The 12,082-nt window shown below is 39.1% G+C and overlaps 1 protein-coding gene across 1 annotated transcript in view; it reads right to left on the bottom strand.

Moving 5' to 3' along the window:
• Window positions 1–1,828: 1,828 nt before the first annotated feature.
• LOC105039078 (uncharacterized) overlaps window positions 1,829–12,082 on the bottom strand; it is an 11,824-nt gene continuing 1,570 nt past the window's right edge. The window contains exons 1-9 of the mRNA XM_010915068.3: window positions 10,770–12,082; window positions 10,467–10,651; window positions 10,323–10,394; window positions 10,066–10,218; window positions 9,818–9,981; window positions 9,541–9,688; window positions 2,634–2,756; window positions 2,298–2,385; window positions 1,829–2,212 (exon numbers count right to left, since the gene is read on the bottom strand). The exon at window positions 10,770–12,082 is cut by the window's right edge and continues 1,570 nt beyond it. Coding sequence (XP_010913370.1) covers window positions 2,046–2,212; window positions 2,298–2,385; window positions 2,634–2,756; window positions 9,541–9,688; window positions 9,818–9,981; window positions 10,066–10,218; window positions 10,323–10,394; window positions 10,467–10,651; window positions 10,770–12,082 — 2,413 coding nt within the window. The 3' untranslated portion in view covers window positions 1,829–2,045. The remainder of the gene's footprint in view (window positions 2,213–2,297; window positions 2,386–2,633; window positions 2,757–9,540; window positions 9,689–9,817; window positions 9,982–10,065; window positions 10,219–10,322; window positions 10,395–10,466; window positions 10,652–10,769) is intronic.

The following is a 12,082-nucleotide window of genomic DNA, read 5'->3' as shown; positions in this document are numbered from 1 at the left end:
TCTATTTGAAAAGTTCAAGAACTTAAAAGTAAGTTCAGATCAATTTAGGAATTTATAGATAATTTTTTCATATATTAACGGGTTGACCACTGATGCCAAAATGAAGAACCAGAGATGGATGAAATTTTGGTAAGGATACGAGCAGAGTGGCTGTTAGATCTTGATGTGGAATTTCCAATAACTTGCTATGTTTTGTGGCGGCGGCTTCTGCAGTCTGAGATATTGTGATGTATCCACTGTTACCCTGCATCTCTGAAATTATTGGGAGGCGCTTCTTCTACTGCTTGACCTGAATATTCTCATATCTTTTTATCTCTTTTTGAAATGGTGGATGAATCCCTAATCATTGCTCACAATAAAATTATTATATTTAATTGCTTTGAATAATGGCAATGTGTTCTATTTGGATGGATTGAAGGGGTTGATGTCGACCCTCTCCAATTTGTCTCTGATATCATAAAGCAAACTCCAGATGCCGGACTTCACCTAAGAGTTTTGACTCTTACTTCTTTTTCTTTTTTTTTTTTTTTTTCCAACATACCAGTTTGACTCAGACCAGGTACTCCACGTTCTCTTAAAAATAAAAACTAACGGATCGAAAATATAAAAACATTCGTCCAACTCTTATCCTACAGGTAGACATCTACGATGTGTTTAAATTAAAAAAAAAAAAAAAAAGAACTGGCTTTTTATTGTTTACTCCCATGGACGTTGTGTATTTTGATGTGCACTGAAATGAAATGATGGGCACCATCCTTCTTCTTTAAAAAAAATAAAAAGAAAAACTAAAATCAATTTGGACTGTCACGTGCATTGCAAGTGCCAAAGTGCTAGTTGGGTTTAAGGACCCTCCAACGAGGGCTGCTGGTGGTATGAAAATGGAACCCAGGATTGCTGTTGCCATTGTTTCTCACCTCGTTGCAATTGCGGTATGGATCCAAGGCATGACAGAGTTCCTATCACACCTGCAAACATCAAACATTGTGCCAACTGTTCAGGCACTCCAATCCAAAATAAAGAGGGATCACCTCAGAGGTCGTTACTATTGGCGGTTTAAGCCACAAACTTGAATTCTATGGCAGAGCGGAGGCCAGTCTCCAAGCAAGTAGCTTAATCAAACAAATGCCAGCCACGCAACGGATGCAACAACATCAAATGACAGGCACTTGCAAATTGAGATTGAATGCGCTCTTCAATTCCTTCATCAAAAAAGAATTATGTTTCATTTTAAATAAAAGAGTGCTTCCTAAAGAATGAGAATTTTAAGCCATCTATTTAGCTCTCACGTCATCTTTAGACTATTCTTTAGTTCACAAAGCTTTTTCTCCGAGGACTATTAAAATGTCGAGTAATAATTTGGAATAAGAAAAGGATGGCTTAAACATGGATCATGAGGGTGTATTATTTAGTGAAATTACTTGATGCTCTTCCCAAATAAGCTAGCTAGCTGTCAGAAACAACCACTAGGAACTCCGGATCCTCGGATTGGAGGCTCCAAAAACTTGTGATTACACGTGCCTGAGTAATGCTGCAATTGATGACTCAGAAAGTTCTCATTTCACTCGCATGCCGAATTTGCCAACAGTAACATTGAAGAAGGTTGCAGCATCAACGGAATCAGCATTCTAATAATCAAGTAGATCCCAGTCAAATTTTCAAGCAGATTGCACTAACAGAACTTAAATTAGTCTGCAAAATCGGTATCAAGAAAGAACCAAATCAAAATATCTTCAGCCATGAAAATTAGGCTGAGTTATTAAATGGTCACTGTCCATCAAGTTGCAGCCAACAGAATTGATGAAAAGCAAAATCGTGGTTCTGAGAAACATAGGTGGGCACTGTTGTACCAAAAAATGGAAAAAATCAAGAGTATTATTCACAAGTATTATGGACAGATTCTTCTATTACATTTTTTAAATGGTATACCCTTTCCTCCCAAAGGTTTTGCTGCATAAGAAGGCCACATACAGGCAGCTGAGTACCCCCACGATAAAAGAGTGTAAGCCTTGATCGTTTCCAAGGCACAGACTTTTGGCGTAAGTAACCTAATCCTGGGGAAGAGAAGCTGCCATGGAACGCAACCGGCTAGCAATCTCTGCGAAGCTTGGCCTCTCTGATGCTTCAGCAGACCAGCATTGCTCCATCAATGATCTCCAATCAGGGTCACAAGAATCAGGCACTGCAGGCCGGAGGGTGTTGCTCACAATCCCACCTGTTTAGCAGGCCAACACTAAATTACAGTGAACCAAAACACAAACTGGTGGCAACTTGTAACTTCCCGGGGGTCAAAATGATACCTAAAATGGCTCCATGGTGCAGGTCTGCATATGGCTCTTCTCCTGTAAGGAGCTCCCACATCACAATCCCAAAAGAGAACACATCAATCTGGGATAACAACACAGAGTCAAACGAATTGTAACCATAACCATAAACATCAAGCCTTCTCCCATATATTTAAATCAGCTTTATGGAACCTCAGTTGTCAAATATAGAAGCTCCTACAGAGTTTCCCTAACAGTCATAAATGATATCATATCTACCTGAGACTTCTATCATATCTACCTGAGACTTCAACATGGGATAAGTAAAATATTATAAGCTTCAGATAATACATGATGGGGAATTCCGCAAACCTTTTCAGATACCAGACTCTCGTTACCATGTAGACATTCTGGAGCAATATAGGGGAGTGTTCCTTGCACTTCACCAGAGATTAGGGTCTGGCATTTCACTTTAGAAAGGCCGAGGTCACAGACCTGCAAAGGTGCATGGAGCAAATTAAGTCAAAAAATCATGCCGATGTCTTGACTGTCTAAATGGGAGCCACCACAGCCTGCAGCGGATGGCAAAAAGTCTTCTGCAAAGTATGCTACACAAAAACTTACCGAATATATTCTGCAAACATTGTGAATCCACACATCAATAGCTTTAAAATTGATGATGTTAAATAAAAGCTTGGTCAAAGAAGCTCAAGCTACAGTAGCTATCACAGAAATTAATAAAAACTATAAATGATTCATATATTCTTTTGATCGGTGTGGTTTTTGGGTTTGGATGGGAGGGGAGGGGATCCTAGATGAGATCTTGAATGGCTTTGGACAACAATTGCCTCCATAAGCATAAAAGATCTGTGCAGACACTGGCCTATAATAACAGACCAAAAAGAATGAAGTCTGTACTACAGATCACACAAAAAGTAGTTATAAATAAACTCTTGACTCACAACCCATGCTAACATGTAATCAAGAGTTAATCCACATTTGGTTCAGTGCCAAGCCTGCAAAAAGTTGGCAGAATATACAAACAGATAACTGGAGTGTCAACATCTATAGTATTACTAATAATAAACTCTACCAATATCTGCCATCATGAACCCAGGAGGCTCACTCACAAAAATAAAAAATAGGATGCCTGGGAGGGGGGGGGGTGTGGGGAGGGGAGAAAGAGATCTGCTATGCAAAGTAAACCTTCGTTTATGGGTAATAATAGCATCCAGTTCAAATATTATTAACTCAACATCAAGAAAATAACAGTTATCCTCAAAGTGTTTAGGGTTGACATATGAACCATGTTGTACTGATTATGTGACGATTAGGCTCCTTTCCTCTTTGTCTAAGCTCTTTTCCAAGTCTAGCTGTCAAGCAAGGCTAAGATCCCAAATTGCATAATCTTAAATTGTACCTTTGAAGGTACATTGTCTTTAACTATGAAGTATCAAAGGTTTAGATATGATCTATGTGGTATTAGTTCTTTTTCCTTTTTTGTGCGTGCATGTGTGTGTGTGAAAATAGCTCTTTAACTTATAATTTTTAAACTAACAAATCAATTTATGTCTCCATGATAAAAAAATTGCCTTCTCTTTTCATTTGAGCTTTTTCCAATTTTAGGTGATAATGGAGGTTTGGCTCCAGAGAGTATAAGCTTAAAACTGAACCAAGAAGGTACATTTCCCTTCATGTCATGACAGGCCCTCCCTTGCCCAAGTTGCCATGGCTAGCTAGCAACAATTCACTCAAAGTAAATAAAGATCTCCTTTCAAGAATTTTTTTACACTCAATGCATGGTGAATGCTATAGTACTTTTTTTTTTTCCTTTTTTTTTACACAGGTACACAATCCTGGCTGTTTATTTAAAATTGGATAGCTTCAGATGAATGATTGGATAATCGGATACTACAATTGGTATTCTTCTAATTAAATTTAAAATCATGCCTCTTTCTGATTCCTCTTATCTCCTTTCTTTTTTACTTTCTTCCACAATTCCACCTCTAGCGGTGGCTAAGATGCGAGTCCTAGTGCAGCTATTGATGCCGTTAGCATGACTGACTATGTCAACAGTGAGGGTGGAGAGCATGTCCATGGAGGTGGTGATAGTGGAGGAGGCATTGTGGATAAGATGTTGCTTGCTGTAGGGGATTGGTATGGGGTCAAGAGTGATGAGAGAGCCAAGAAGGAGATGAAGGGCAGGGTGTGGTAGAAGAAGGTGAAGACACTAACAAAATGTGCTTGCAAGGGCAGTCTAGGCAGATCTTGACATTAGAGAAGGCAATAATCTCTGTGGTGAAGGCATCAATTGGCCATATAGTGAGAGGCAGGCCAACACAGTGATAAGAAAGGGGGGCAAGCTGGGTGAGGATTCAAGGATGGGCAACACAATTGTTATTAGAGATAAAAAATGCCAGTTGGCAATTGGTAGTCTGTTGTTCTTCCCATAATGAATCCCATTAACTAATAGTTGAGACTATTCTCCGTCTGGTAAAAGAATGACACACACACACACACACACACAAAAAGCACAATAGCAAAACCACTAAATGCGTTCATCTCTTTTTAAGGCCAAGATAACCTCTACAAGAAGAACGTCCAATGCACAAGGCTCCCGCCACGATAGGGTTTGACGAGGGTTAAATGTATGCAGCCTTACCCTTGCATGAGGAAGGATGTTTCCGTGTTTCGAACTCGTGACACCCAAGTCACGAGCAATGTTACACAAGGCCCACCCTCAAGGGTAACATAAACTCTATGGAACATAATCATCAACCTCTGCTCTGCTCCTCAGTGATTCTATTTATATTTTAATGGAGAAAGTCTAAAGTTCTTTTGAAATAAAATCCCTATCATCAGATTCTGTTCACAAATATTAATTGCAGTTGTTTTTCCTGTGGCAATGTGAAAACATCGAAAATCAGCAGTTGGTAATAGCTTTCTAAGCTGACACTAAACTTTTTCACTTGTTACTGATGGTCTTTTTAGAGTCAAACATACAGCCCTTAGTTACCAGAACTGGGATGGCCATGGGTACCATGAGGTGGATATTTAGAAGACACTTCAAGGAAGCACTAGAGAAGCAGAAATAGGTTTGAGTTTCCATGAAGATTCCAAGCCACTCATTGCACTGGCTAGAAGATTCCTGCTACTAAGCTATAAACCTAGTATGATAGTAAGTTTCACATTACTTCTCTTTACCAATTCTTCCTAGAGCTGTTTTCATTTTTGTAGGCAACTAGTTTTTTCCTCACCTTAATGACCAACCATTCTACTTCTGCAACATTGACATGACATGCTTGAGTTTCCTCAGCTAGACATCTAGAACTTTACTGACGGAATCCCCTCCAACTTGATCATCAAATTCCCACCTGGCAAGACAAATATTAAAATCCTAAAATTCTAGACAAGCTACTCAAAGAAATGTGGTCTAACACATGCATGCTTCACTATGAACCTCCATCTTAGCTAGCTAAGCAAGGTCCATGCCTCTAGGTAAAGAAAATAATATATCTTAACCAAGATTCGCCATCTTAGTACCGGACCCCATACTAGTAAAATCCTATTATAGTGTTGGTACATGATTCAGTATGCAGCGGTACGCATACTGGTACTGTACATCCTGTAGGGGTAGTATGGGATGGTACCACAAACCAACTAATTAGCCTAATCCCACCCATAAGTTTGATGGATCAAGGCATAACAATTTAAATGGGAGAGTGATTCATAACCGGCTCACCATTGACTTGTGTTATGGAATTTTTATCCATGGTAACTTTTCATAGTAGAATGTTTTGGCAGATAACTTGCAAGACCAATAAGGCCAAAAGCCTAATTTATCACACAATTTATACTCATGTGACCATACAGTCAACCTTGATGCTTCCCACAAACTAGAAAATATTCAGACTCTCAATGAAGAGGGAAAAGGTAAGCTTAACATAAAGAAAACATTCATCTTTAAGGCACTATAAGCCAAGAAGCCAAACAGAAATATAAGCACAAAAACTTGAGGGGCAGTTTGAATGTACTACATAGCAGGCAAAGTATTGCTTTACTAACTAGTCATCATAGCACACCAGCCCAAAGGGTCCAACTTTACAAAGAGCTTGAAACACAAGGATAGCACGGTCAATAGAATGCCTAGTTGTCACATTGCAAATGCATCCTCTCTTTCTGAAATTTGGATATCCTCGATAACTTTGTATAATATATAACCACCTATATTCACCGTGCATGTTTACACTCCTATATTCTCTCTCAAGCCCACCAACTGAACTAGGTTAAACCATCCAATCAAGCCCCAACTTAAAGAGATGACCAAGCCAATTCGATAAAAGGAAAACCAAGCTCTCTAGTATTGTTTAAACTTGGTATAACAAATTCAGGGATCACCATATGCTTCCAAGAACAAATGCTCAACCTCTTAGAAATCCATCTACCACCACCATGAACACCTTATAGTAGAGTACCAAGTACTAACAATAAGCACCACGGACCTTGAGATTTTAGTTGTGATTTGATTGAATTTTGTTTAATTGCACCTCCCCTTCCAACTCTTTAGTCTTTCTTAACACCTTTAATCCACCCATAATCATATAAAAGACCAATAGACCACTCCATCCCATAAATGAAACAGGGTCCTAACCAACCCAAATGAATCAAGTAATTAGGTCAGGTCATAAGTAGTAATATAATTGGAAGCTATTACCAAATTAAACCTTATTAGGTTAGTCTCAAAGGTTACAAAGGCAAACTATGGAATTGTATCATCAAAGGCATGCCTTAGGCATAAGGAGCACCTAGGTGCCACCTTAGTGCGTTGCCTCCTCCAAGGCAACCAATTTCATGTAGACCCTCAAAAGTATGCCTTTTGTGTATCTCGCGGAAAAGCTCAAAGTGCAAAAATAGCGGGACTTATCCATGTTAATCTCGGTTGTCCATTAGATGTTCATATTGAAACTCTTGAGGCTTAAGCGGCCAAAAGATTAAAAAAAAAAAATGGGGGTCTTCAATTAAGAAGATAAGGAGAGAGATTGAAGCAGCAAAAGAGGCAAACTGAAGTGCTGACCTTCTATGGTTTTTTTCATTATTGCTGGATGGTGATCGTCTAGCATCACTGCATCAACTGGTAAGTCTCCACTTCTTCGCTTCCCATTATTCTTCCTCTTTTTTCCTCACAGTGATCTTTTCTTCTTTTTCATCTTTTTCTTCTCTTTCTTCTTCCCTTCTCCTAGCCATGCTTCTCTAGCCATCGAAAACAGGGTTTGGTATCAATCATCCTTGTTTCTGATGGCCAAAGAAGAATGACCAAGAGAAGAAGAGAAACTGACAAAAGCTAGTGGCCTCTCTCTATCTCTATATGTTTGTCTGTGTCCATCTGTCTGTCTGTGTTATAGACCTGCCTTCCCTCTCTATCTCCTTGTTTCTATTTGTGTTCAGGTCTGTATGGGCACTTTTAAGCATATGACTGCATAGATGACTATGGCTGTGATTGTGCGTATGTGCTATATTAACTGTTTCTGCTAGTGTGTAACTTGCTGCAAGGACTGTGGGTGTATAGTTTTGCTTTGATATATGCATTTGACTATGTTGTTATTTTTATTATTTGTGTATGATATGTGGAATTCAGTTACATGGCCTCTTCGTCATTGTTGTATATACATGTATGTACTCATGCCTAATTTGTCAATGCACAAACCTTGCAACTAGGCTCTAATAGATGTGGGCATCTTGAGCCTTTGATAACCATGCTATTGAAGTAAGCTGCTTAAGCACAATAGGCCAAAGTAACCTGATTCACAAATCAGACCACATCATGTCAAAACCACATGTGATGATACCCCAACCTCTTGGTGGTGAAGAACTTTAACAAGCCTCTACATCCTATAGGTGGCAACCACATTTCTCACCGATGAGACACCATCAACTATAGGAAATGGAGAAGAAACATGCACTAGACACTCCTCCATTTGAAGCACTGACAACCATTACCAAAATGTTTCCTCCAATTCCTCAGATCATTGCAATAAATCATGTTGTTTCAGTTTCTATAGCCTTTCAGTATCATAGCCATCTTTGGATTTTGTTTACGTACATATACATGTATGTATGTATGTAGAGAGCGAGAGATGGTCGACTCTCCTTCTAGAAGGACAGAGGCCTCAACCTACCAATCTAAAATCAATGATGGAGACTGCATGGAGGATCCACATTGTTGATCATGATCTACGTGACAAAAACTACTTTGACACCAAAAATCATGTTTTTTGGAGGTCATTTGCATATGCATCAAGAGATCCAAAATTATAATATTTTAACAGCTCAACATGATATTTTGAATTATTTGTAGTTTGGAAGCATCCAAATATATTTATTTTGGTAAATACATGTTTAATAATATGTAGATCATGATCATGCCCTGTGATATAGTTTGCCACACTAATACTATTACAATTGTTCGTGTTTGTGCTCATTTGACGTATGAGTAAGAGGCTTACAAAAGACTTTGTTCTTTTTTTGGTTTCTTGATAGTTTTTATGATGTAGATCATGACCAATGATGTGCATTCTCAATTTAGAATGTCCATTATTGATTTTGAGTTGGTAGGATTCTTTCCAGAAGCAGAGTAGATAAAATTTATATGTATAGTCATGTTCAACAGTACAAATTTCGAAAAATTAGAAAAGGAAATATGTGCCCTAGATTGAGGCACTAAAAGACAAACAGCATAGGAATGGCAACATGCAATCAACCCCCCGGGGGTCTCATCCCAATCAACACATGAGGATGTACCCAAAGTTCTCAATCTTTTACAATATGCAAAAGACATTCATGAACATGAGAAAATGGATTTTACAGTCATCACAGTACGAAAGCAATCTGTCAGAAATGCATACTAAATTTGAAATTTGTAATATGTATAAGACACAACGATTATCTCTAGCAAGGAAATCGACTAATGAAATTTGCTTGAAAATTATTTATTCTGAACACATAGCAAGACATCATATATCATTGAGTCTAGCTAATGATCAGATTAGTAGTGTTTCGAATCAGAATAGCTTTTATCTAATTTGTTTTCTGTTTCACCATGATTAGCTAATGCAAGTCATCTTTTTGAGTTCAAACATACTTGTGCTAACCAAGAATATCTTAATAATAAATACCTTAGCCATTGTGATGGAGCTTTTCCAAATCACAAAAAAGTGAACAGCCCCATAATGGCATTGCAAAGTAAGGCAGGACAGCATTTCATTTAAATCATAAAATATACCTTGCATATTGGCCGCTTAGGATCCCTTAAGTTGACTAGTAAATTGTCGCTTTTCAAGTCAAAGTGTATAATTTGCTTACTATGCAAGTATTCCATTCCAAATGCTGCATCCATCGCAATTAGAAGGCGTTTACGTCGATCAAATGGCCTGTCGGGAACTAGCAGTGAATCATAACCTTCTATTGTAGTCATGTTCCACACTAATGGTAGGATGGCAACTGATAGCATGATCATGGAATGTATAGAGCAACTATAGAATGAGGAGCTCGAAACATACTTGTTATTCTTCTGCAAAGCATGTCGGAGCGAACCATTGACCATGTACTCAGTTACTGTTGCAATGGATCCCCCGGGCCCGTCCAGAACAACACCATAAAATGCCACAATGTTTGGGTGGTGCATGTCAGCAAGCTTGCAAGCCTCGTTCCAAAAGTCAGCTCTCTGAGGACATGATTGAGCATAGCTATAATAATCACATGTACCTGATATAAAGAATGAAAACATCTTCAGAACATAGGCACAGACCATGCGTTCGTGTTCTGATGGCTTCCCAGAAAAATATCTATCATTGATTCTTTTTATTGCAACATCAGAGCCCCTCCATTTTCCATGATATACCGTTCCAAACATTCCAGAACCCAGTTCTTGCAGCTCTTCCAGATCAGTATTCTTTATTATCTGGAATTTTACAAAAAAGAAATGCAAAGAACAAGCATAGATCATCTAATAGAATTGGACATGAAAGAAGTAACCAAGGCAATCACAGGATTCTAGTTCCTAACCTGCAGGCGTCCAAAGTCATCTGCATTTGGAAATCCAAGAAGAATCTTCTCTGACTGTTTGGACTTGATAACCTGAACTATGATGCAATTCAGCACCTAGTGACATTAGGAATATGAGAAAAGGTTACAGGATAAATTACATACCCCACTCGAGAAATCGTTTGTGTTTAAATTAGTCTTGTTAGTTCCACTTCCTTTATTGGATGGAGGACCAGATTCCTTTGGCTCGTGAGAAAAAATGTCAGGCACTGGAGGTTCAGAAGACTGGGTTGTTGATGGCGCTGCTCCCTCGGTAAAAGCTGCTGCATCTTGCTTAATATGCTTATCTCCTATAAAATTATTAGTCCAAAAAGGATATAACATAACAATCATTGAATCACATTATTTAAATATCAAATGCATGAGACTGCAAGCCTAATTGCCAGTAAGGGAAAACAAACACCCAACCTTTCATGGGTTGAACAGGTTCCATGCATGAGTCCTTGTTCAGAGAATCTTGTGTGTGGTGTAGACCACATTCCTCTATTGCTACAGATATATGTGACCCTTTGCTGTTTACTGAATGGTCATCGGTGCAGAAATCCTCCATAGTCACAGACTCTTTGCTAGGAACCATTCTAGCTCTTGGCAGCAGTCCATGCATATTCCCCACAATTTTCCAAGTATCCTCATTGCAAAATAGCGAGTCCTGTGAAAATTTTTCTTGCAATGGCTCTTCATTCCCGGAGTGACATCTGGCGATAGACAACGGTAACTGAGAGTTGTCACTTTTGGTGATTGATATGTTATTTATCACTTCCTTTGGGTGGAACTGAGGATTTTCATTTTTACGGTCCACACTAGGAATTTTATGGACGGTATTATCACTGTAGGCAAAATTGTTAGAGTGTTTGGACACTCCAGGAAACTTTTCACTAACAGGTCCAACCCTAGTTTCCATATAACATGGGTATGCTCCATTGTTACCTGTCATGGTTGATACCCCCCTGCTGTTTGGCAGTTGAACATTATGCAAGAAAGTAACATCCAAAGAAGTAGATGACAGTGGATCAACTGGAATACCAGTATTTCCCTCTGGAACAATTCTACAATTGATAAAGTCATTACTGATAGGCATCACATTTCCTCCAACTTGTGGTCTGACCAGATGACTGTTCTCTACAACCAGAGGTGAGTTCTTCAATCTTCGATCATTGGAAATGCCAATATCAGGTGCAACAGCAGGTTTCCATTGCTCAGGAAGCCTAGGAGTCTCAGATTGACCGGCAGGAAGCACCTCCACCATCCCATTGATAGGTTTAACATGGTCATGTGTAATTACAGGCACAGAATCTTGGACTAACTGCTCTGCTTCCTGAATACTTGATTTTCCAACTGAACCACCATCAGCAAAAGAAGGTTTAGCAATCACATCCTGTTTAGCCGGATACTGAGGTAATCTCATAGTCTGTGGCAATTGCTGTTGCATGAAGTCTTCATGATGAGATTGCGGAGGACGGATGAACATTCCATAAGATGCTTGCTTATTACCTGGCAGACCCACAGTAACTGGTGGGACAAAAACCTTGGCGTGGCTAAGATTTGCTGCGTTTGGAAGCACCAGTCTCTCATGGTCATGTTGTATCTCAGGGACTCTAGCGAACTCATAGGCCTCAAACTTAGCTCCAGGAACAACACTTTCAGCCTGGGTTCCCACTCCACTGTCTGCCACAGCTCCAGCAATTAATTTTGGCATCGCCTGCAGCCTTACCATGCTATCT

Source organism: Elaeis guineensis, chromosome 1 (genome assembly GCF_000442705.2).
Source record: "Elaeis guineensis isolate ETL-2024a chromosome 1, EG11, whole genome shotgun sequence".
Classification (NCBI taxonomy): domain Eukaryota; kingdom Viridiplantae; phylum Streptophyta; class Magnoliopsida; order Arecales; family Arecaceae; genus Elaeis; species Elaeis guineensis.
Note: the sequence above shows the minus strand (reverse complement) of the source record. Positions and strands in the feature narration are given on the sequence as shown.